Here is a 27,700-nt window from a genome sequence, read left to right on the forward strand (position 1 = left end):
TTTGCCAAGTCTGGCTTTGAACTCATGATCCTCCTGCCTCCATGGAAGGAATTTACTATTTAATACTTGGAATTCACTGGCACAATGTGTCTGTAGAAAATGAAATATATTTTGGTAATTTATGTTGATACTTTGTACTCTTTTAATAAAGGGGATTTATTTTTCTTATTCTCCCCCCACCACCCTCAAAGCCTAGTACTTAGAAATACTCCAACTCAGAATGTTTTCTTTAATTTTCCTATTTAATTTTTATACTTCCATAGTTATTAGGAGCTCATTAATGCAAACTTGACTTTTTTTTTTTGTATTGAGCATTGATCCCAAGAGTGCGTTACTGCTGAATTACATGCTTTTTGTTTGTTTATTTTTCATTTTAAGACAGGGTTTAACTAAGTTGTTGAGGGCTTGCTAAACTGCTGAGGTTGGCTTTGAACTTGTGATCCTCCTGTCTCAGCCTCCTGAGTTACTGGGATTACAGGTGTGAGCCACCATGCCTGGCCAATCTGGATGATTTTAATAAAAAATTATCTAGACAAACCTTTCATGAAAGTTTTTATTAATATATAACATATGGTATAATAGTCTAAATTTATTTCATTTAACACTGAGATCTAGTGTATATTCTTTTTACAATAAATAGAAATAATAAGTCTTCTTGCTTCTCTCTCTCTCTTTCTCTCTCTCTCTCTCTTTTTTAGCATCAAACAATTTCATTAATGAGTTAATATCAAAAAAATGCTGTGGACCAACAATTTTTTTCCTTTGAAGCTTGATATATAAGAAAATTTTTACTCTCATATCAAATCTAGAGTTTTTAAACAGAAACATAATTAAGGCATTTAGAAACCTGTTAAGTTTAGGTTAAATGTCAATCAAAAGAGTACTACTGAAATGGAAATCATTGAAAATATGTTGCTTTCCCCTGAAAGTCACAGATTACGATCTTTGAAAACCTGTTATGTGTGTTACTCTGGCAGAAGAAACTAGCTGGTGACTAAATAAGAGATATGTTAAGAGTTTCCTACACACTGTTTAATACACAATACAGTACTTCTTATTAGTAATAAGGAGAAAGGGAAGACAAATGGAAAAAGGGACAGAGAGCTGCCAGGCTGAATTCCCCAATAACTGCAGACCAAGTAACAATCTAGCACTCAAAAAAATGCTACTGGTGATTTATAAAAGAACCTTTCTTTGTTGGACCAAATGGGAAAAGTGCACATGAATGCTTCAGTAATTGAAAGACATTAGAATTATCCAAGAGAAGCAAAAACTAAGCTTAAATTCAAGCCATTCCCTCAAAGGCTGGGAGGATACTGCTTTCCCTTCGCTAGCAAGAAAAGCCTCTGTTTTCTCAGTTTACATAGTTAATCCTACCACGAGTAACAGATTTTCATTTGCTCTCTACATATAAAAAAGTATTTTAAGAATGTCAGATGACTGCTCTCTTTTGCGTTTCCACTCTTTTCCTTTCAAAATGTCTATTATTGCTTGTGGGTCGGGAAGAGTTGGAAACCAAATTATTAATGCAACAGAATGTTTTGTTACCAATGGCATAATCTTGTAGACATTTACACAGGTAATTTTAAGAAGTCATAATCTTTAGGTGAATGTATTTCTAACTTTTATTCATTTTATTGTTTCTATGCAACCCACAGATATGCCAAGTTCTGCTTAATTCAGCCCTGACAAATTTTCCTTGTTCCTGGTAGGAAGTTCTACATCTTGCTGTTGAACCTGTGATGAGTAGTGGCATAATGAACAATTGGTAACTTCAATCTGTCTTCCACAAAAAACGAAAAACAAAAACAAAAAATATTTTCATCTATGTTTGTGAAAATGATATATTTTTATTTTGCAACAATCTAGCACTCAAAAAATGCTACTGATGCCGGGTACAGTGGCACACACCTGTAATCCTAGCAGCTCCAGAGGCTGAGACCAGAGGATCGAGAGTTCAAAGCCAGCTTCAGCAACAGTGAGGCGCTAACCAACTCAGTAAGACCCTGTCTCTAAATAAATAGAAAATAAGGCTGGGGATGTGGCTCAGTAGCTGAGTGCCCCTGAGTTCAATCCCTGGTACTAAAATAAATAAATAAATTATAAACCATCAATTTATATATATTATATATGTAATTTATATATAATATATATAAATTGATGATTTATAAAAGAATCTTTCTTTGTTGGACCAAAGATAGTGGAAATTCTTTAGAAAATTATAAATACTGTGTATTTCCATATAACTTCCCTTTGGAATGTCTTAAAATAATAAAATAAAAAGAAATGTAATTTATAGATTGTATAAAGCACTCTTATGTCCTGTAAATTTCTTATTAGGGCACAAGTTCCAATGATTATTTTATAAATTCTTTACAATGTAGGGAAATTTTTTACTTCAAAGGATAACTATCCATTGTTCAGTTATTTGATCCAGCTTATTGAATTCTGATTTTATGGGACTCTACACCTTTCATGGTTTGAGCTACTTGCAACTCTGTAAGTTGTAGATAACAAATAGTAATGCAAAATAATTTTTGTCTATAGACAGAAATAAATTATGTCTAGTGGAGCTTCAACTGACTTCTTTCCAATATTATAGAAAAATCCAGGTTTGCTTCTATTTGTACATCATTTAAATTTTCCTGATCTTTAGATGCCTTTGTTCTTTGGATAGATATTTGAATTGGTGGTAATATCTTACTAATGATAATAACTTAATTAAAAAAATAAATTGAATACAATGATTAGCACTTGTTTATTTTTTATTTATATTATGATTTTACTTTTAGTTGTTTGAAAAATTATTTTTTAATAAAAATATAAAGGAAAAGTAGGATTTTGAATTTAAATTTTTGAAATCAAATGTATATTACTGCTGATTTCACAGGTGAATTACCAGCTTCTTTTTCTTTCTTTCTTTTTTCTGTGATCTATTTTACTCTTTTAACTTTCATTCAGCTATCATTTATTTATTTTTTTTTCTGGATATTTTATTTTATTTATTTATTTTAAAAATTTATATTATGACAGCAAATGCATTACAATTCTTATTACACATATAGAGCACAACTTTTCATATATCCGGTTGTATACAAAGTATATTCACACCAATTCATGTCTTCATACATGTACTTTGGATAATAATGTCCATCACATTCTGCCACCATTTCTACCATTTACTTTTTTTAACTCCAAATAAGTGTTTCGATGAGTGGAAGATCAATGCAACAAATGACAATGTAAATCCGTGCTCCCCAAGGTTAAAATGCACAAACAAGCCTGTCAGTTTTTAACCACCATTGAAAAATGTTATATTTTTATTTTGGCAACAACCTAATCCTCAAGAAACATTAATGATACAGCTACTTGGGAGGCTGAGGCAGGAGGATCACAAGCTCAGAGCCAGACTTAAAAAGCTAGTGAGATCTTGTATCAAAATAAAAAAAATAAAAGTAGCGCTGGGGATGTAGCTCAGTGGTGCTGTGCCTCTGGGTTCAATCCCAGTATTGGAAAAAAATAGTAATAATTTATGAGAGAACTTTGTTGCATCAGAGGTCTGAAAGCTCTCAAGACAATTATAAGTAATATATATATTTTCACATGCCTCCCTTTCAGAGGTTTATATTTTCATTGAAACCACGCATAGAAGTCATTACATTGTTTTTAAAAGAAACATTTCATGATATCCAATAAGAAAAACAGTTTTTTTTTACTTACTGTGCCCCACCAGAGAGCATCTGCATATGTAGAAAACTCCTTATTTGCATCCTTTTCCACCAGATAGACAAGGAAAGATGAAAATATAAGAACCAAAAATCCTATGTACCAAGCTGTGATTAATTCCTAAATATAAAAGGAATGAAAGATTTTTAGAAGCAAAAAACTGAAAAAAGGGGGAGATCTATACATAATTTCACTTACTTTACTACCTTTTAGATACTTATGCTATTCTTAAATAATCCATTAGTTACCATGTCCCTAAATTGCTTTAACTATCTTTGAAATGACTAAGTTTGCTTGTGATAGGTTTATTAAATATTATTACAGTTATCAATAAACTGTTTCAAAAATTTTGTTCTAAAACCCAGAAAACAAATCTTACCTTGCTGTGTGCATAAACTACCGAACCTAGTAATTTCCAAGTGCCTCCCCTCCGGTCCATTCGCACCATACGGAGGATCTGTAGGAAACGGAGACTTCTGAGTGCAGACGTGGCGAAAATATTACCCTGAGTTTTTGCTGAAACAACTGCGATTGAAGCAATAAGAACAATGGTATCTGAAAGAAACAGGTTGAGACAGCCATCAGTTGCATGACTAAGAATTTTTATTTCTCAAAACATTATTTCCAAAAGGTTCACTTGGGCCTGTTTGAGGCACAAATAGATAAACAGATCTTGAACCCTAGCCTTTTCTAGAGCTACTTGGGTTTTCCCTAGTGATTGAGAGTGACAGGACTCACCTAATGCTAAGTTCTGATTTTTGGTCACCTTGAGCTTTACCCATGCAATTTTGAACTACAAACTTTGTAACCTCTAATGAACTGAACAATGGTTTTCAGGCAGTTCAGTGTTTCCACACTGACTGTGGGCAGTCTTCCAAAAGACTTCTGAGCTCATTAGCATTCATGTCTGCAGAAAGAAGCTCCTGCCTCTGCCCCTATCATCTCCACCTCTCCCTTTTCATGTGGTAGAGGCAGGACAACCAATCCAGGTGTAAAATGCTGCTTGCTTGGTGTAATGCTTATTTTCTTGCCAGACACTTTGTATCTCTTTTATGTTCCAAATTCCTAATGTTGTGAAGTCTGCAATTTTGATATTGTTAAACAAAGGCCTCCACTAAGCTGAATACTCAGGCGTCTCTATACAGTATACCTGGTCTGTCAGTGTGTGAAAGTCTGGCGCACAAATTGAATAATATTACATTTGTTACCATAAAGTATGTAATTATAAACAAACGGCATTTCCTGGGAATGGACTTTCAATGTTTGACATGTTGACATTTGGCTTAAAAAATATCTGCCCTTTTGTAAGCAAGAAAGAGACAAAGAACAGCTAATGAAAGCATAAAAAAGATAAAAGAGGACTTAACCACTCCATGAATAAATATCTGAGTGATGAGAAATAGATTTTGAAGTGGCAAAATGAAGTGGGGATGAATGACCACCTGTGGCTATTTTAATTCCTTAGCTTGACCTTAACATCTTCAAACAAAATTTCTTTCCTGTTTCAAGTGAGTTGTGCATTACTGTACTTCCACTCACCAAAGAACCAGTTCCACTTCAAAGGTGTTGCATTTGTCATGTTTTCATAATTCTCAGGATTGGCTATTGTGTAAATGTGTACAATTCATTCAGCTCATACTTTTTCCTCCACTCAGAAAGATCTGGTCTCTTGAAGCCAATTGTCAACATCTTCTGAACTGTATGGGTGCCCCCTTTTTTGAGCCAGTGCATGAAGAAAGGGAGTCTGAGATTGACAGTGCATGCATCAGTCAAAGGGCTTTTCCCAGTCAGATCGAAACTCTATGTAACTTGTGGATAGGTGCCAGAGAACCCCAAAGGCATCCTTGAGTTCCAGTTCTAGGCAACTGTTGGAAATAATAAGGAACGAAATGGATTGACACAGACACTGAGAACATATTTTCAGTAAATAAAATTCAGTTTCTTATTTGCTAATGACATGATCCTATATGTAGAAGACTCAAAAAACCTCCACCAGCCGACTTTTAGAACTGACAAATTCAGCAAAGTTGTAGGACACAAGATATTATGGGTTAGATATGCAATGTCCCCCCAAAACCTCACGTGAGACAAGAATTTTCAGAGGTGAAAAGATCAAATTATGATAATCAGTGGATTAATCAAATGATATGGATTAACTGGGTGGTAATTGTGGGCAGATAGTGTGGGGCTGGAGGAGGTTGGGTACTGGGGTGTGACTTTTGAGTTTATATTTTGCCCCTGGTGAGCAGAGCCCTCTCTCTGCTTCCTGGTTGCCATGTTTTGAGCTGTTTTCCTCTGTCATGCCCTTCTTCTATGTGTTCTGCCTCATCTTAGGACCAGAGTAATGGAGTTGACCATCTAGGGACTGAATCTCTGAAACCATGAACCAAAACAAAATTTTACTCCTTCTTCCTTTACATTGTTCTTGTTAGGTCTTTTGGTCACAATGATGCAAAAACTGACTAAAACACAAGAGCAACATACCACACACACAAAAAAATCAACAGCATTTCTATACTTCAATAATGAATCTGCTGAGAAAGAAATCAGGAAAATTTATTTCAATTCACAATAATCTCAACAAACAAACAATCAAACAAACAAACTTGGGAATCTAGTTAACTAAGGAGTTGCAAGACCTCTACAATGAAAACTAAAGAACATAAAGAAAGAAATTGAAAAAGTTTAGCAAAGGACTCCCAACTACTTGCCCACGGAGGTCTTGCAATGCCTTAGCAGGATCACCAGCATCAGCACTGGTGCAGAATTCCTGGACACTCAGCCACTACCCACATGCAGGAACTCCGGCTGCCACTCCTGTGTGGACCCCCATCTACCAACGTGGAGCTCCCCTGGTCAACTCCATCTTGGGACTCTGCAGCTACTTCCATAGTCCCCTACTCACTGTAGCCTGCCTGCAGCTGGGGACATCCCAGGCTCTGAAGAAAGCTGATAGCCACAAGACTGCATGCCATAGAGAGTTCATCTCTGAGTGCACTGCACCGTGACATCGCCCAGCTCCCCCCACCTGATCTGACACCCTATAGTTGAAAACAGCTGCCTTCATCTTGATTCACCTCCATCACCATCTTTAGTATGTGCAGTTACCAGTTTGGAATACTGGACAGCCGGGTACCCATAGTTTTCTAATCACCTTCAATCCCCAGCAGCCGCTAACTCAGCAGAGTGACTGCCCAATACGAAATAGTCCTCCATGACAGGTGCGCAGCCACCAGAGTACAACACACAAGACCCCCGGAGAGAAAGGTTCCTGATTAGGAAGGGAGAGAGTGAGGGAGATACACTTTAGAGACTAATTTAGAGGGCAGGAACTGTTAGGTCTACAGGTGAGATGAGGAGATAAGACCTGGCTCCCACATCACAGGAGGAGACCCCAAAGGAGATCCTTGAGGTGCAGTCTCCGAATGGGACCAGCGGGTGCCATACTCCACTTCCAAGTGCTCTGCACCCAAGACCAACCCTCACACCCTGGTAACCCCCACCATGCAGAGGGTGGAGATAACAACTAAAAACAAACAACCCCACCATTGGATGAGAAGGGAAGCAAGAAAGACACTGACCTTCAACCAAGACAATCCTTGTTTCTTCTTTTGAGATTTTTTTCTTTCTTCTCCCTCTTTATTCTTCTGCCCTCATATCCCCAACATATGTGAAACCAAGTACTTTGCATGAATTAGGATATTGAGGAGAGAGACGATTGCATAGTATATTACAGTTGTGTTGTATATTCTTTTTTTCTCTCTCCCATTTTTACTATTTTAACTTTTCTTAATATGTATGTGTTTTTGTCTTATGTACTCTACTGTCTTCCCTCTTTACTTGTCTACCCCAAATTGCTACCTCTCTATTCTCCTGCTACTAAACTTCTTCTTTAGATTTCTCTTTCACACTTTCCAAAATATAATAACTCTATATCCTCATCTCATACCTCCTCAGCATATCATCCTCCACCTCACTCCTGGTTCTTTGTCCACCATCAGAAACTGTAAACCCTTTTACAAACCTACTGATTATATTGTAGATAATAATTGAATTCACCAATCCTGTACATTGTGACCAAACTGTAAACATCTTAATAACAACTATTTGTTTTTAGGTGGTATTTTGTTCACATTGGGATCTGTTAACATTGTCCTTCACCTCAAAGGAGAAGTACTGGAACCCTCCAAAGGCACTAGAAGCCTATACGGTAAAAACAGTAACACCTCAGATCTACAGAGCTAGAAAGGAAGACATACAAGCAGCATGAAAAGACAAGGGAAGAAAGTGCCCCAAACAAATCAAGATACCACTTTATTGGAATTCATGGCCAGCACAGCAGATGAAATGACAGAGAAGGAGTTCAGAATGTACATATTAAAATATTCTGTGAATTGAAGGATGACATAAGAAAGCAAATACAGGCAGCAAAAATCATTTAGAAAAACACATAAGCAAATACAGGAAGCAAAAGATTACTTCAATGGGGAGCTAGAGATTCTAAAGAAAAACCAAACAGGGCTGGGGATGTGGCTCAAGTGGTAGCGCGCTCGCCTGGCATGCGTGCGGCCGGGGTTCGATCCTCAGCACCACATACCAACAAAGATGTTGTGTCTGCCGAGAACTAAAAAATAAATATTAAAAATTCTCTCTCTCTCTCTCTCTCTCTCTCTCTCTCTCTCTCTCTCTCTCTCCCCTCTCTCACTCTCTCTTTAAAAAAAAAAGAAAAACCAAACAGAAATCTTTGAAATTAAAGAAACAATAAACCAAATTAAAAGTTCAACTGAAAGCATCACCAACAGAGTAGACCACTTGGAAGATGGGATCTCAGACAATGAAGACAAAATATGTAATCTTGAAAAAAATGTAGACCACACAGTGAAAATGGTAAGAAACCATCAGCAGAATATTCAAGAAATATGAAATAGCATAAAAAGACGAAATTTAAGAGTTATTGGGATAGAGGAAGGCATGGAGTTCCAAACCAAAGGAATGAACAATCTATTCAATAAAATAATATCAGAAAATTTTCCAAACATGAAGGATGAATTGGAAAACCAAATTCAAGAGGCTTACAGGACACCAAATGTACAAAATCACAATAGATACATACCAAGGCACATTATACTGAAAATGCCTAAATACAGAATAAGGAGAGAATATTAAAAGCCACTAGAGAAAAGAATTAGATTACATATTGGGGGAAACCAATTAGTTTGTGTGCAGATTTTTCAACCCAGACTCTGAAAGCTAGAAGATCCTGGAACAACATATATCAAGCTCTGAAAGAAAATGGATGCCAACCAAGAATTTTGTATCCAGCAAAATTAAGTTTAGATTTGATGATGAAATAAACATTTTCCGTGATAAACAAAAGTTAAAAGAATTTACAGCTAGAAAACCTGCACTATAGAACATCCTTGGCAAAATATTCTATGAAGAGGAAATGAAAAACAAAACAATGAAAATCAGCAGAGGGAGGTATTACACTAAAGGAAAATCTAATCAAAGGAGAAACCAAATCAAGTTAAATACCAAAAATAAGCAAAAGTGTCTGGGAATACAAATCATGTCTCAATAACAACCCTGGCCTAAACTCACCAATCAAAAGACACTGGCTAGATGATTGGATCTAAAAACAAATAAGCAAGCAAACAAACAAATAAACAAAAAAACACACAAAACTCCCAACAATATGCTGCCTCCAAAAGACTCATCTCGTAGGAAAAGACATCCACAGACTAAAGGTGAAAGGTTGGGAAAAATCATACCACTCACATGGACTGTGGAAGCAAGCTGAACTTTCCATCCTTGTATCAAATACAATAGACTTTAAGCTAAAATTAATCAAAAGGGACAAAGAAGGTAGTTTCATACTGCTCAAGGAAACCATACACCAACAAGACATAACAATTATAAATATACATGCCCCAAACAATGAAGCATCTATGTTCATAAAACAAACTCTTCTCAAGTTCAAGAATCAAATTGACCACAACACAATAATTATGAATGACTTTAAAATGCCTCTTTCACCACTGGATAGATTGTTCAAACAAAAGCTGAACAAAGAAACTATAAAACTCAATAATACAATCAAAAACTTAGACTTAACTGACATATATAGAATATTTCATCCTTCAACAAGCGAATACACTTTCTTCTCAGCAGCACATGGATCCTTCTCTAAAACAGATCATATATTATTCCACAAAGTAACTCTTTTTTTTTAAGACTTATTTTTACTATTTTCTTTATATATATATTTTTTCAAAAGAGTAAAATACAAAGCAAGAACTGGTGAGTATGAATAATATGAAACAGGAAAAGTAAGCAAAGGAGAGTAATAATAATATTGTATTTGTATTTCTTAAGTGGTCATTAACATGAAGAGTTAGATTAAATGAGAAAGGGAGCAATTTGGGAGGCAAGCTGTGATATTATACTGCAATATTTAAGGGTGTGATTGGAAGCACCAGGATTGGAGCCAGACATACTGGGTTTGAATTTCACAAAGTAACTCTTAACAAATACAAAAAAGTAGAGATATTACCCTGCATTCTATCAGATCACAATGAAATAAAATTAGAAATCAATGATAAAATAAAAAATAAAAACTACTCCAACACCTGGATACTAAATAATATACTACTGAATGAACAAAAGGTTGCAGAAGACATCAAGGAGGATATTAAAAAATTCTTAGAGGTAAATAAGAACACTGATATAACGTATCGAAATCTCTTGGACACTATGAAGATAGTACTAAGAAGAAAGTTCATTGCATGGAGTTCGTTCCTTAAAAGAAGAAAAAGTCAACAAATAAATTACTTAACATTACATCATCTCAAATCCCTAGAAAAAGAAGAACAAATCAACATCAAAAGCAGTAGAAGACAGGAAATAATTAAAATCAAAGCCAAAATCAATGAAATTGAAACAAAAGAAACCATTTAAAAATTTGACAAAACAAGAAGTTGGTTTTTCAAAAAAATAAATAAAGTTGACAAACCTTTAGCTATGCTAATAAAAAGAAGGAGGGGGAAAACTCAGATTACTAATGTACATGATGAAAAAGTAAATATCACAACAGACACTATGGAAATACAGAAGATAATTAGAAATGATTTGAAAACTTGTACTCCAATAAAATAGAGCATATTGAAGGCACTGACAAATTTCTAGAGGCATATGATGACCAAATTGAATCAGGATGATATACACAATTTAAACAGATCAATTTCAAGCAAGGAAATAGAAGTTGCTATTAGAAGCCTACCAATCAAAAAAAGCCCAGGACCAGATGAATACACAGCTGAGTTCAACAAGACCTTTAAAGAAGAACTAATACCTATACTCTACAAATTATTTCATGAAATGGAAAAAGAGGGAGCACTTCCAAACTCATTCTATGAGGGCAATATCACCCTGATTCCAAAACCAGGCAAATATACATCAAAGAAAGAAAACTTCAGACCAATATCTCTAATGAACATAGATGCAAAAATTCTCAATAAAATTCTGGCAAATTGAATACAAAAACATATCAAAAAGATAGTGCACCATGTTCAAGTGGGGTTGATTCCAGAGATGCAAGTCTGGTTCAACATATGGAAATCAATAAATGTAATTTATCACATTAATAGACTTGAAGATAAGAATCATATAATCATCTCAATAGATGCAAAAAAAGAGCATTTGACAAAATACAGCACCCATACATGTTCAAAACACTAGAAAAACTAAGAATAACACAAACATATCTCAACATCATAAAAACTATCTATGTTAAGCCCCAGGCCAGCATCATTCTAAAAGGAGAAAAAGTGAAAGCATTCCCTCTAAAAACTGGAACAAGTCAGCGATGTCCTCTTTCAACACTTCTATTTAACATAGTTCTTGAAAAACTGGCCAGAGCATTTAGGTGAAAGAAACCAAAGGAATATGGATAGGAAAAGAAGAACCCAAATTAGCATTATTTGCCAATGACATGATTCTATACCTAGAAGACCCAAAAAATTCTACCAGAAAACTTCTAGAATTAGTAAATGAATTCATTAAAGTAGCAGGTTACAAAATCAACACCCATAAATCAAAGGCCTTTCTGTATATCAGTGAAAAATCCTCTAAAAGGGAAATGAGGAAAACTATCCCACTTACAATAGCCTCAAAAAACAAAAACAAAACCAAAAACAAACCAAAAAAAAAAAAAAAAAAAACCAACCCCCAAACAAACAAACTTGGGAATCAACTTAATGAAAGAGGTGAAAGACCCCTACAATGAAAACTACAGAACACTAAAGAAATAAATTAAAGAAGACCTTAGAAGACAGAATGATCTTCCTTGTTCTTGGACAGGCAGAATTAATATTGTCAAAATGAGCATACTACCAAAAGCACTATACAGATTTAATGCAATTTCAGTCAAAATCCCAATGATATTCCTCAGAGAAATAGAAAAAGCAGTCATGAAATTCATTTAGAAAAATAAGACCCAGAATAACTAAAACCCAATCTTTAGCAAGAAGAGTAAAGCAGGTGCTGTCACTATACCAGACCTTAAACTATACTACAGAGGAATAGTAACAAAAACAGAATAGTATTGGCACCAAAATAGACTGGTGGACTAATGGTACAGAACAGAGAACACAGAGACTAATCCACATAATTACAGTTATCTTATATTAAACAAAAGTGTCAAAAACATACATTGGAGAAAAGATAGCCTCTTCAACAAATGGTGCTGGGAAATCCATATGCAACAAAATGAAATAAAACCCCTATCTCTCACCCCTATCTCTCAACTCAAAGAGGATCAAGCACCTAGGAATTAAACCAGAGACATTGCGCCTATTAGAAGATAAAGTAGGCCCAAATCTCCATCATGTTGGATTAGGCCCTAACTTCCTTAATAAGACTCCTATCACACAAGAATTCAAAATAAAAATAATAAAAAATAACAAAACAAAACAAAACAAACAACAACAAAAAACGAATTAAAACCAAGAATTAATAAATGGGATGGATTCCAACTAAAAAGCTTCTCCTCAGCAAAAGAAACAATCAGTGAGGTAAATAGAAAGCCTACATCTTGGGAACAAATATTTACCACTTACACATCAGATAGAGCACTAATCTCTAAGGTTTATATAACTCAAAAAAGCTAAACACTAAAAGAACAAATAGCCCAATCAATAAATGGGCCAAGAAACTGAACAGACACCTCTCAAAAGATGATATGCAATCACCCAAAAAACATATAAAAAATGTTCAACATCTCTAGCAATTAGAGAAATGCAAATCAAAACTACTGTAAGATTTCATCTCACTCCAGTCAGAATGGCAGCTATCAAGAACAACAAACAATAAGTGTTTGCGAGGATGTGTGGAAAAAGGCACATTCATACACTGCTGGTGGGATTGCAAATGGGTGCAGCCAGTATGGAAAGCAGTATGGAGATTCCTTGGAAAACTTGGAATAAAACCACCATTTGACCCATCTATCCAACTCCTTGGTTTATATCCAAAGGACTTAAAAACAGCATACTACAGAGACAAAACCACATCAATGTATATAGCAGCACAATTCACAATAGCTAAATTGTGGAACCAACCTGGATGCCCTTCAGTAGATGAATGGCTAGGGAAACTTTGGTATATATACACAATGAAAACTACAGAACACTATTCAGCATTAAAAGAGAATAAAATCATGGCATTTGCAGGTAAATGGATGGAGTTGGAGAATATCATGCTAAGTGAAGTAGGCCAATCCCAAAAAACCAAAGGCCGAATGTTTTCTTTGATATGAGGATGCTGACTCATAATGGTGATGGGAGGGAGCATGTGAGGGCAAAAGGGAGGGAGGGGAAGGGAGGGAGAAAGGGGGCAGGAATGATGGTGGAATGAGTTAGACATCATTACCCTAAGTACATGTATGAAAACACAAATGGTGAGAAAATACTTTGTGTACAACCAGTGACTTGAAAAATTCTGCTCTATATGTGTAATGTGAAATTAATTGCATTCTGCCATCATGTATAACAAATTAGAATAAATACATAATTTAATAAAAATAATAAAAATAAAATAAAGGTCCATCAATGACTTAAAAGATATTAAACAAACTTCTGGATTTATTAAAAAAAAGAAATTGAAGATCTAAGAAAATGGAAAGACCACTCGAATTCTTGGATAAATAGAATTAATATTGTCAAAGTGATCATACTACCAAAAGCAATATACAGATTCAATCCCTATCAAATGCCAATGACATTTTTCAAGATCCAGAAAAAAAACAGTTCTAAAATTCATGTGGAAGAGTAAAAGTTCCAGAATAGCTAAATGGTACTGAGTAAGAGGAGCAATGCAAGAGTCATCATGATATCTTATCTCAAATTATACTGAGGAGCTAAGATCTACAGAAAAATTCACATAGATATAGTCTTAGGATACTTGACAAAGGTGCCCAAAAGGCACATTGTAGAAGATAGCCTTTTTAGCAAACAGTGCTAGGAAAACTGATATCCATACCCAGAACAATGAGACTAGATCCCTACCTGTCACTCTGCACCAAAGTCAAGTCAAAGTAAATTAAGGACCTAGGAATTAGACCAGAAACACTGCAACTGATAGAAGGAAACACAGGTTCAACACTTCAATATATTGGTGCAGGCATTGACTTTCTTAAAGTTCAAGAAATAAAATCAAAGATCAAAACATGGGATGGCATTAAATAAAAATCTTCTGCACAGCAAAGGAAACAAGAGTATTAATAGAGAGCTTACAGAATAGGATAAGATCTTGGCCAGCTACTCCTCAGACAAGGAATTAACATCCAGGTTATATAAAAAGCTCAAAAAACTTAACACCAAAACCCACAAACGACTCAATCGATAAGTGAGCAAAAAGTAAAAGATATTTCTCAAAAGATGAAAAGCAAATGTCCAACAAATATTTGGAAAAAATGTTCAACATCTCTAGCAATCAGGGAAAGCAAATAAAAACTACACTGAGATTTCATCTCACTCTAGTTACAATAATAACCATCAAGAATAAAACTAATAATAAATGCTGGTGAGGAAGCAGGGGAAAGGTACATTCACACACTATTGGTGGGACTTCAAATTAGTACAACCACTTTGGAAAGCATTAGGGACAGTCCTCAAAAGACTAGGATGGAACCGCCATATGACCCAATATCCTATTCTTTGTTATTTATCCAAAAAAAACCCCTAAAAATCAGAGCATTATAATGATTCAGGCACATCAGTATTTATAGCAGTACAATTAACAGTAGCCAAGTTATGAAATCAGCCAAGGTGCCCATCAAAAGATGAAAGGTTAAAGACACTGTGTTATATACAATGGAGTTTTAGTCAGCCATAAAGGCAAATAAAATTATGATATTTGCTGGTAAATGGACAGAACTGGAGAATATCATGCTAAATTAAATAATCCAGACTCAGAAAGTCAAGGGTCAAAAGTTTTCTTTCATATGAGGAAGCCAGAGGAAAATAAGGGGGAAAAAAGAGGAGGGTTAATCCCATGAAAATAGAAGGAAGATCAGTGGAATAGAGGAAAGTGATTGAGAGGAAAGGAGGTGGGATGAGAAAAAGGAGTGAATTGACCAAATTATGCTAAGTATATGAATGAATACACCACAGTGAATTCTATCTTTATGTATATCTATAAAGCACCAATTAAAAAAATAAATAAATAGGAGACCAGTAATATAGAGGAAGGGGAACAGGGAAAGGGAGGAGGGCAGGGAAAGAGGAAGTACTAGGGACAGAGATGTCCCTAGTAAGTTATATTCTGTGCATGTATGAATACGTCAAAATGAACTCTCATATGATGCATAAATATGATGAATTAATGAAACATTTGAAAAATCTGGTTGTAAAACAGAATATACAATGTAATATTATTCAGAAAATATATATTAGTATATGACTGGGAAAAACATGTGAATATATACAGATTATTACCATTATCTGTAGAGGTAGAGGGTTGGGGTGGTATGTAGATAAATGGACTTTTATTTTTCCAAATTATTAATTTATGTAGTGTTAGAATTTCATAAAAATGAGTCTATTTTTGAAAAATAGAAAAAAATGTTAGAGTTAGCACAAGTCAGCTCATGATTTTTATCATGTGGAGGGACTTATTATTTATTACTTACAAAAAAGTGTTTCTTATGTGACCTACTTGAGATATATATACAGACACATACATAATGTATACACACACACACATATATATACACACACAAATACATAAAATTTAAAAATTTTATTGTAATATTTCAGCCTCCCAAGAATGCAAAGGAGAGAAAGCATTAAAATCCTTCATTTACTATGTCAAAATATTTAGAACAGCAGAAATAAGTAAATAGCTAGTAAAGGTGCAGAAAATACAGCACTGAAAAATTACTATTGTTCCTGGCATTTTTTCTATAGTTCTAAGACATTACTTTTCTTAATCCTTAGCAAAATACAATGAGTTAAGCATTCTACAGGTCCCATTTTGTAGATAAAAAAATGAGGCATACAAATCATATATTATATTACTTTTTTTTTAAAAAAATTAACTACTGATCTGATAGACTGCTACAGGAAAAGAGTGCTCTGAAGTTAATTCATTAGAGAAAAACTATAGAAAGTAAAAGGAACAATGTTAGAGACAATCTAGGAAATTATTCCCATAGTGAATTAGAGTCTAAATGTCTGAAGTCACAAATATGTAGAGGCAACAATGAATTTGATTTAATATCCTCATTGTAATTCAGGTCAGATGAGAAAGTCAGAGTTCAGTAAAATGAAAATCATAGGTGAGCACCCAAATGGCAAGCAGTGGATGCAGTTGCAAAAATGTTTCGGGCTGGTTCCAGTCATCCACTGGAACTTTGCTGTCAGTATCACCTGGAGTATTTCCTAGGCTAATGTTTTCAAAGCTATGAGTAACCTTTACTTTCACGTTCGTATATTTATTGCTTTTGTGGTCTGACACTTTAAATAATACAGGTTTGGATTACTAAACATTTGGATCCCAAGGACCTAGCATAGCTCCTGCAATGTGAAAGTCATAGAATGAGTTTAGATTAACAAATACTTAAAAGTAGCTTGGGCTTTGTTCTCCTACACATCCATGGCTTAATAACTGCAGTATCAACCTAAAATACTTATGTAAGTTAATTAAAGAATCACTTCAATATTTAGTGCTGAATTTTAATGAAAGATAAGTATGGTTATTATCCATTAATATTTAGAATACATATGCATTGAACCGTTAGGGTAGGTTATGATGTGCAAGTAGTTATTCATCTAAAATATTTTTTGAAATGTAGGAGCCTTGTGTTTTGTGAAGATATTACATTTTAATATAAGGTAGAAACTATAGATAGCCCTTGCAGCTCATCTGCTAGTAGATGCTTTATGTAGTATACAACACTATTAGAAAGTACTCAGTTTCATTTAAGTGGCTTCAGGTTCATTTGTCTATCCATTTATGTATTAAGTAGTTAACTGATTGGCAGACATTATATTGGATCCTATGTTCAAAATGACTATTCATTCATCTATCTGACTATCCATCAAGTGCCTGCTATGTACCAGGTAATATGTTACATCTTTTATATACTTCAGTGGTTCTGAAAGGGGTATGACTTTGCCTCCCAAAGGTCATTTGACATCTTAGGTTGCCTTAAGTGGAGAGAAAGTTGCTACTGGCATATATAGTGGTTAGTGGCCAGGGTTGTTGCTGAATATCTTAGAAACATCTCTAGAACAAAGAAAGACTCAGCACTGGATGTAAGAACTATCGAGACTGAGAAACCTTAATATACACTATTCTATTTAATTCTTCAAACAACTGTATGTTGCAGATAGTATTAAAAAATATCCTTTTTACAAATGGAGAAATTGAGATGTGCAGTGGTCAAATAATCAAGGCCCTACATCCAGAAGCTGTCATGCTGGTCCTTACCTGACTCTAAAACTGTGCTTTTAAGAGTTTTATGCTATTCCATTCTGTGGAGATAGAGAATCCAGGACAGGATGGGTTGGGGGAAGAGAAAGGAGAAGACAGTGAAGGCAGGTGGAAAACAAATTAAGAATAAATCATTATCACACAAAGCATTCAGGGAAGAGAGAGTGCAGGGGAGATAAAACAGAAATAAAGTGATGCTAAGAACAGATGGTACTTTTATAGATGTATCAAGAGAAAATGGGGCCAGAGAAAGAAATAGAACTGCTAATAAATAAGTAGGAGCTCTAAATTGCATAAAAAACATGCAATCCTTGAGCCCTAAAATCTGCCTTTTCCAAAGGAGACAGATGTGAACAAGTTGGGACATATCGAAGAAATAGTTATTGATTATAAGTAGCCTGGTAGAAATGTGAAATATAGTCTTATACAGTATTATGAAGTAGACTCACAAACCTACTGAATCAGAATGATTTATGGATGAATTTTTGAGCTTTGAGGAGACTGCAAGGATTGGAATAAAATAAATACTGTAATGATATATAAGACACAAAGGGATTCTGAAAGAGCTTATTATTAGACTCCACTGGAACTTTGTTCAAGTATTATTTAGTCAGTAAAACCAACATGAATGGTTTTGATCATCATGGATCCTGTCTAAAAGTATTAGTTGCTGAAATACCAAAAAGCTCTTCTTATAAGGCAAATTCCTAGCAAAATCCACCAATGGTGGACCCAAGGATTGGGTTAAAGCAAGGCCAGTTGTACATCTGACCTTGAAAAGCTATATTTCATTGTCACAATTATACTACATAATGCATCCATTAGAACTAAACCACAGGGGGGAGAATTAAATCACAAGGATTGTGAAAAGCTCGGTTGACCATGTTTAAACTATTAGTTAGTAAGGGCAGATAAATTTTCTAGAGGTAAACTACAGAGAAGTACATTTTGATTCCTAGAAAATTTCAGAGGTGTCAGGGTTTTCAATTTTTTTTTGTAATTTATTCTAGAGTCTCAGAAAAATTTTCCTCTTGCATTTGTTTTGAATTTTATTTTTTATTTGTTCTTTTTAGATATACATGACAGTAGAGTGTACTTTGACATTTTATATATACATGGAGTATAACTTATTCTAATTAGGATCCTATTCTTGTGGTTGTACACAATGTGGGGTTCACTGGTCGTGTATTCATATATGAACATAGGAAAGTTATGTCCAATACATTCTACTCTTTCCTTTGCCCATCCCCCTACCTTCTCTTCATTCCCCAATAAATACAATGTTCTCCCAAATCATATCTCTTCTTACTCTCCCTTTATGTTCCAGGTAATTGAGCTATTTTTAGTGACCTTGGTATTAGCTAAAATTTGAATAATTTTAATGAAATATGTTATAAAATTAATAGCTCTTACAAAATATAGAAACTTTTACAAATAGATAGAAGATAGGAAGTGAATGTATTTAATCAACCAACTTAGCTATTAATGAACTTTTAGTTTACTTTGAATTTTGCTATTAAAATGATGCTGAGATGAACAGGCTTGTACATTTATTTTTATGGATTTTTTAAGCGTATAAATTCCTAGAGATTGAATTGTCGGCACATTCTGAATTGTGATAGATATTGAAATGTGATAGATATCAAATGCCCTCAGAATGACTGTACTAATTCTCATGAACAATGTATCAGAATACTTATTTCTCTTTCTCCTTGATAATGAAAAGGAATGCTAATGCTAAAAATAGTAGTAGCTAAAATTTGCTGTTTAGTGTGTTTCAAGAATTTTCATGTATCACCCAGGACATTGTAAACTTTTAGTGTAATAGGTAAAACTACTCCCCTTATGCCCTTCTTTAAAAGCAGATTTCTGGATTTCATGTCATTTAGAAGTCATCTGTCTTCTCTCTAGTTCAGGCCTATGTTACTTCTTTCCTGGCCCTTTCTGCAATTTCTGACCTGGGCTTTATCTTCTGTCTTTCCTTTTTAAATCATTTTTGTATCCACTGACAGATTAAAATGTTAAAGTGTCACTATAATACCACTATGTAGAGAATAGATTGTTTATCTGAGAAGTTTCTCTGATTAAAAAATCCCTGAAGTTCCAAAACCTAAAATCAAGTCAAATTCTGCTGCCTGTCATTCAAAGGCTCTACAAAATGCTTCTGCCCTGCCTGGAAAGCGCTTTCCTTTGCTGTCTGGCTAACTTCTATTTGCTTCTGGAACTCAACACAACTCATTGAAGAAACCTGTTTTCACATCACTGGTGCCCAAAGCTCTGAGGTACTCTCCAGCTGTAACACTTCTCACTGTTGCAGTAGTAGTCTGTTCACTTCTGGTCTCTTCTGTAGTGAACCATAAGAAATTGATAGTATGAGGAAGTGCTTATTAATTTTTTTGTACCATCACTGCCTAGATTAGTAATTATTACACTATAGATATTCAGAACATCTTAAATGGAATTATTTGTAGACTTGTTTTCTTATAGTAATAAACAAAGAACTAGATTTTTTTTTGCATTTTGCAGTTGAGAATCTAAGCCACAAATATGTAAAAGTTAAAAATTCTATATGTTAAAAATACCACACAGACTGAGATGCAAAAAACGAACTTGAAAAAAATTTGCAATATATATGATAACAGATAAAGTGTTAATATAGTTACTATATGAAAAAAAAGTGATAGGAAGACATGGTAGAAGAAAATTGGATAGAAGTTATAAATACAAATTTATCTCAGGAATAAGTAAAAGTGGCCAATAAATATACAGAAGGAAGTTCTTTACAGTTTCTAATTTTGAAATTTAATAAATTACCATTTTAATCTATTAAGCTAACAAAGTTTAAAATCATGTTAATATTGGCAAGGAGGAGAACAGAAGGTTCTTTTAAGAAGATTTTCTATAATGATAAAGTGTTTTCTTTCTTTTTTGGTGTGTGTCTGAGCAACTTAGCATTATTTGCCAAAGGTATTAAAATTCGAATATCTATTATTTTGGTAATTTTAATTCTAGGAATTTATTCTATTGAAAAATTGTAGATGCCAATAAAGGTATGCATTAAAATGCTTATTACACTATTATTAATAATATAATAATTAGAACCAACCTAGATTTCTAATAAAAGTGGATTAATGGAAAGCAACATGGTTTTCCTTTTCAGAGCAAGGACTGTAGAGTTCTTCTACCTGGATTCTAATCCTGGTTCTACCTGTTATTAGCTGGACACTTGGATTAAGTTAATTGAACCTCTCTATGGCTTACTTTATCTGTAGAGTGAGGGTAATAAAAGTAACTATGTTGTTTGAGAATTGAACAAGTGCTAACATATAAATTTTAGCTGGCTTATTATTACTATGACAAAACATCATGGTTTATAAGAATATTGATGATAAAATGTTTCCAATATGCCACTATGTAGAGAATTGATTATACAGCAGAATGCATAGGATGATTCCAAGTTTTTTCCTCTCAAAAGAATTATGTATTCTTATATTACATATAAGAATGAGTAGAATGAGTACTATAATTACACATTCTTTCAGGTTAATGGTGATTATCTTTGGGTGGTGGGATTATGTAAAATTTAGCTTTTTTTTTACATGTATGTCTTTTGTCCAAAATGATCTATAGCAAGTTCGTACTACTTTATAATGAGAAAAGGGAGAACTATTATTTATTTAAAATGAAAAGCTATGGTTCTGGAAGGTTAGCACAAGGTAATTTATTTAGTCAGTTGTGGGGAAAAAGAAGGGAAATAGGACACATTTATTGAGTACCTCTGATATATGAGGCCTTGAGGGTGCTCAGTACACAGACTCTATTTCATTATTTCTCCATAATTGCCCTTCAAAAAGGCACAGAGGTTATGAGTGTGGAGTTCATGTAAGACAGCATAGGGGTTTCTAGTTCTCTCCTTTCCTGATTGTTTGATCTTGGGTCTATTAATTTTGGTGAGTTTTGGAGTCCTCACCTGTAAATAGAGAGTAGAACCATTTTTCTCATATGGTAGTTGTGAGGCTTAAATGAGATAATACCCATAAAGTGATTAGTCTGAGTTAGTGTGCTTGGCATCATGTTAACTTTTCAATACACACACACACACACACACACACACACACACACACACACAAAGAATTATCTATATTTATATCTGCCTCTTCCTACACTTTTATAGATCTGAAAACTGATACTAAGAAAGGTCATTAGCTAGTAAAAGGGATCAAGAATCAAACTCATAGTTGTCTGATTCCAGAGTACTTGTGTTTCATTTCATGCTTCTCTTTTGGTAAATTTTACTTAAGATAATGACCAGTTAATAGGCATGTAGGCAACAGTAAGGCTTAAATATGAAACTCCAAGAAGTGAAGTGTTAAGAATAGGGAATGTGGGGCTGGGGATGTGGCTCAAGCGGTAGCAGGCTTGCCTGGCATGCGTGCGGCTCCGTTCGATCCTCAGCACCACATACAAACAAAGATGTTGTGTCTGCCGAAAACCAAAAAATAGATATTAAAAAAATTCTCTCTCCCTCTCTTTTTAAAAAAAAGAATAGGGAATGTGATTACTTACAAATGGTTGTTACTCAGATAAAAAATAGTAAAAAATTTATAATTAACACATTTTTATATTTTAGGTTGTCTCAATGGGACATCAGAATGGTCAACCTGTCTTGTCTATGTGGGACCATTTTTGCAAGAACGTACAATTTTGTATTGTCCCCTGGGTATCAAGTGGCAGATGTTGTACTACCAACAGAGCAGCAGGATAAGGAGAAATTGAAAATTTGTGGTTATATTATATTTGCCTATGTATACATGATTCTAACTCTCTGAAAGAAACAGAGATGTGTATGGAAGCCTAAGGAACATTGACCCATGTGTGTGTGGTTTAGCTATCGGTTCTGCCATTTTCTAGGTTCTCCACCACTAATCTCTCAGGTTTTTTTCCATACTTTAAAATGAGATGGACTGAACAGGGAACTGGCAAGGATTCTTTCTAAATCTGAATTTCTAGAATTCTAAGTGTACTTCTCATTTTGGACACTGGTTGAATGATAAAGCATCAGCAAGAGGGTTTTGCAAATAATTTTTCTCAAATTAAGTGGAAAGAAATTCATTCATTCATTAGTTTTTTCAAAAAAAGCTTCTGATGCATGTCTGCTATGAGCCAAGCACCAGGAGGAGGACAATGAAAAAAGAGAAGAAGAGGAAGTCTTCCTGGAACTTATGTTCTAAAGGGCTAGGTGGATGTTGAACTAATATGTTAGGTAGCAACAAGGGCCCTGGAGAAATACCCTGTAGAATGAAGGAAGCCAGTGGATCCGTCTAAGCTGGGATGGTCAGAGAAAGCATTTTGGGGGAGATGACATTTGAGCTGAGACCTAATGAAGTAAAGGGGTGGGTGGCTGGGACCAGTTATAAAGGGAAAGTGTTCCAAGCAAAATATGCAAAGACTTTGAGGCAGAAGCACTATCTGTGTGTTTAACAGGAGGCAAGGTCAAGTGAGCTTGGGTGGAGTGAGGAAGGGGAAGAGGAGTGGGTCAGATCATGGAGATTTTGGTAATAACTTTTGATGTCCTTTTTTTCTTGCTTTATTTTTTTCTTTTTCTTTCTGAGACAAGTTCTCACAATTTTGTCCAAGCTGGCCTCAAATTCACAATCTTCCTGCCTCAGGCTCCAGAGTACCTGGGATTACACATGTGTGCCATCGCACTCAGTTAGATGTCCCTCTGAGTGTGACAGCAGCCATGAAAGGTTTCTGGGTTAAGTCAGAATCAGATTTGTATTTTACAAAATCATGGTGGTTCCCTTTGGGAAACAGATCAAGAAGGGGCTGGATGCTGGCGAGGGAGCCAAAAGGCCAGTTAAGAAGCCTCTGCCGTGGTCTGGGCAGAGGGTGAGATCAGCTTGACAAAAGTGAGGATAAAGTGGGTAGTTGGATTTAGGACACAAAATGAAGATGAAGAGGCCGAGATTTGAGGAAGGACCGATTGTGAGATGTGAGACTAAGAAGAGAAGCTAAGGCTGACCTTGGGGTTTGGGGTCTGAACAATTGTATGAACAAAGTGCTGCTTTCCAAGATGGAGAAACACTTTGGGAGGAGAGGTAAGAAAGGACTGCTCTTCCAGGGCAAAATTCACAGTATGTTTCAGCCTTGAGATGCCTACTAGACATCTGGTAGGTGGTGCTGAGGTTGGAGTTCAGGGCAGAGGTCAGGCCTGCAATATATATATATTTTTTTTACCACCCCACCCTCCTTTGCCCCCAGTATTGGGATTGAACTCAGGGGTGCTCTACCTTTTTTAGTTTTTAGTTTTGACAGTGGTCTGACTAAGTTGTCCAGGCTGGCCTTGAACTTGTGATCCTCCTGCCTTAGCATCCTAGTAGCTGGAGTTACGGGTGTGTGCCACTGTGTGTGTATCCAGGCAATAGATTTTTGCTTTTTAACGCCAGGACTAATCCTGTCTGGTATCAGCGATCAACTGAAACTATTGCTTCAAAGTGTGATTGCAAACATTTAATTTCAGATGTGGGTTATAGACCGGAGGATGCAAGGAAGCTGTGTTTCTGTTTTATAACACAGGAAAGAAGTGTTTGTCCCCTGAGAATCATTTTGAGTAGGAGGCAAACACATCCTCTTTAAGGCATAATACAGCATCCTGAGCAAATTACCTGGGTATAATTCCATCAGTCCTTAATAAATCAAAAGGATGAGAAGTCGTGTGTATTTTTTGATGATTTGAAACATGGTTTAAGGCAATGACAGGGTGGCTTTACATTACATTCTTTTATACAGAAAGTACAAGACAGGATTTTTTTAAAAAATAACTTTTTATTCTATTTATTTATTTTTATGTGGTACTAAGGATCGAACCCAGTGCTTCACATATGCTAGGCAAGTGCTCTGGCCATAGCCCTGGCCCAAGACAGGCTTTTAAAAGCAGCAGTTTTGTACTTCAATGTCCTCCTTTAGTGTCCAGGTGTTTATCATTTTCTTTTAGCACTTATTTCCATATCTACCAAATTGCAAAACTTCAGTCAGTTTTGATTCCTAAATAGAGCCCCAGACTAGTATTTGACTACAGATCTAAAAAAACAAAAAGAGTTCAGTTGCTACCAGTGAATGATCAAAGTCGAAACTTCTACTGGAAATCCCCTGACAGCCTATGATGAAATTCAATGCTTGGCTATCTTATTTTAGGGTCATAACCTGAATTTTTATACACCAGTAGGCAAACAATATCGCAAAGGGCTTAAATTTACAGAGCAAAACACAAATTCCTCACTTTCAATTCTCCCTTTTTGCACTTGCACTCAGCAGTTGAATGATGAGTGACTCTGCATGTTGGTGGCTGGCTGTGTTTAGTAGTGTTGGAATATGTCATCTTTCTTTGGGAAACCTGCTACTTATTTTCAGATGACATGCAGGTTATAATTAATCATCACCTACAACTAAAAGTTTTTGAAAAGATATCTTACAGGAGATTCTTTGATGAGACTCTATAGAGTTTTGCAATGGAGGGGACACTTGAGCTCAGATGCGTCTAAGTGAAAGACACCCAAGGATGGGAATTTATTTTAAATATAATCTGAGGAAATTGAGAATTACCTAGTTCACCTGGCTCTCTTAATCTTTTCTAATGCACAATTTCTTATTTTCAGAAATAAGAAATGGATACCATTTAGGCACTCGACTAATCCTCAGGGATAAACGCTGGGGTGTGAAAATGGACTTTTCCTTCTGTGAAGAATGAAAAGATAGTGCTTTAAAGAAGTTAATTTGAGTAAATACAAGTTGCAGATAAATACCTGGCATTCATCATAATTTTGAAAAACCTACTTGCTGCCATTTGACAATAGATAGGTTATATCTACCTATTTTTAGTGAGATTATTAACCAAATAGGTTTTATTTAATTACCCATTAATGTTCCATCTTTATTTATAAAATCCTTGCTAAGATTTTCCATCTTTGACACGAAAGGACAGTTTTTAGAACTTTCTAATTTCATAATTGCTTTCATGTGCTACTGTTTACGAAACCTACAAGGGTATTACTGTTCTTATCTGAGCTTCAAAGGAAAGAAACAGTGTCTCAGAGAGTCTTTACAAGATAATGCAGAAAATTGCTTCAAGAGACAGTGTTAGAATTCCTGGTAGCCAACCCCTGAAGCAATAGCTCAAACTGAAATATACTATCATTAAGAAATCCTAAAGCTACCAGGAAAAATCCTCCTTTGCATACTTTTTTTTCATTATCAATTCCTTTCTTACCATTGTGAGCTTTTTGAATAAGACACGCTCTGTTTAAAGGAGAACAAAAAACAAGGTTTATTGGAAACATGTGATAATAAACCTAGGAATCCTTTATAAAGAGGCTGGAGATGGCCTAACAGAGTTCAGTACCACTCAGGAGCTGGACACTTTCCCAATAACTAAATATGGAAAAGTAGCAGGAAAACGTAATTCAAAAAGAGTTTCAGATGTGCACATTTTAACATTATGATCAGTAAATACTCCAGAAAACCACAGAAACTTGATAAGAAGTAGATTCTCAAATCACAAGATGGCAAATGTCCTAAGGATTAGCTACAGTACTTTGATCTCCAAATTCCAAGAGCAGATTTGGAGTCTGCGGTAGGGGCTAAAATCAAATATTTAAAGCATTTTGCAAAAGACAGAAGTGAAATAAAAATGACAAAAAGGCAGCATAGGAGGAGAGCCTCCTGAAAGAGCCTGAATTTACGAGCTTGCCAAATAAGCACTTTATTAAAAAAAAATTACATTCACATGAGCAAATTAGAGAATTGAAGCAATTAGATTACAAAAAAGGAGGCAAATGTATTTGCCTGACAACTCCTGCTGACTGAGGGGAAGGTGCTGTTTTTCGCTTTGTACTGCTCGCATAGCTGCCACAAGCTATTCCTTCTCTGGCTCATGCTGACTGTCCTTTCCACATTGCGCTTGGGGGGCTTGCTATCGTGGGTAGGGGGAGAGGTTCTGCAAGTGAATGTCTAGTAGCCAACCATTTTCTAACATTCTAATTCATCCACTACACATTCATGTGGTAGAAACTGCTAGAACCTGAGTATACAATAGTAAAGTGTTTGGAGAAGGTATGAAAGGTGTGCACAAGAGAGATGCTCTCTATTTACACAGGGGTAAAAAGGTCAGGTGGCAGAGAAGACACCACAATGTGCAACCACAATCATGGGTTATGACAAGAGTTATGACAGGAGAAAAGCCAAGAACACATTGCAAGGGCAGTTATCCTAGTCAAGGCCAGGGAAGTCCTTCTAGAAGAAATGTGGGTCAAGCTCTAATTAACAATCAGTCTTAAAAACAAAGCTTAAAAAATCCTCTAAATACCCCAATATCCTTTAGGTACAATAGACAACATTCCTTAAATAATAATAATAATTGAAGTCCTGGGGATTGAATCCAGGGGTACTCTACCACTGAGCCACATTCCCAGCCCTGTTAAATGTTTATTTTGATATAGGGTCTCCCTAAGTTGCCCAGGCTCTCCTCAAACTTGCCATTGTCCTGCCTCAGTCTCCTGAGTAGCTAGAGTTGCAGGCATATGTCACCATGCCTAGTTTCTTTTTCTTTTACTACATATTGGGTTCCTTCTACAGCTACAGGGAGATCTTCTTCCTTGTGTTCTGTTATGTAGACATAACTTGGTTTATTCAGTTATAATTAACATTTACTGTAAATGGATGGAGCTATTGGGAAGTGGGATTCCTGAGTGGAAGAGTAAGTACTTGTGTAGTTTTAGCAGGAAAGAGCATATGTCTGTCTATTTCCACACATTCCCACTAAAACTGTGTGGTCAAAACTGCAGATTTTTGTCAGTCTTATCTATAGATAAGAAAATGTTATCTGAATGTCTTTAAGAATGAGACTGAGAATGTTTAGGAGGCATGCAAGTATTTCTTTGGTGTGTGTGTGTATATTCTCTGTTCATTTCCACTTCTCATCTTTTAC

General features: G+C 35.3%; 1 protein-coding gene across 3 annotated transcripts in view; it reads right to left on the reverse strand.

Moving 5' to 3' along the window:
* Nucleotides 1-27,700, reverse strand: part of Kcnq5 (potassium voltage-gated channel subfamily Q member 5) — a 521,076-nt gene that overhangs the window by 91,971 nt on the left and 401,405 nt on the right. For all 3 annotated transcript variants that reach the window (XM_005334438.5, XM_005334437.5, XM_078019727.1), the window contains 2 exons: nucleotides 4,106-4,281; nucleotides 3,721-3,846 (listed from right to left, as the gene is read on the reverse strand). In XM_005334438.5, the coding sequence (XP_005334495.2) occupies nucleotides 3,721-3,846; nucleotides 4,106-4,281 (302 nt within the window). The remainder of the gene's footprint in view (nucleotides 1-3,720; nucleotides 3,847-4,105; nucleotides 4,282-27,700) is intronic.

The sequence above is a fragment of the Ictidomys tridecemlineatus genome, chromosome 8, assembly GCF_052094955.1.
Source record: "Ictidomys tridecemlineatus isolate mIctTri1 chromosome 8, mIctTri1.hap1, whole genome shotgun sequence".
Classification (NCBI taxonomy): Eukaryota; Metazoa; Chordata; class Mammalia; order Rodentia; family Sciuridae; genus Ictidomys; species Ictidomys tridecemlineatus.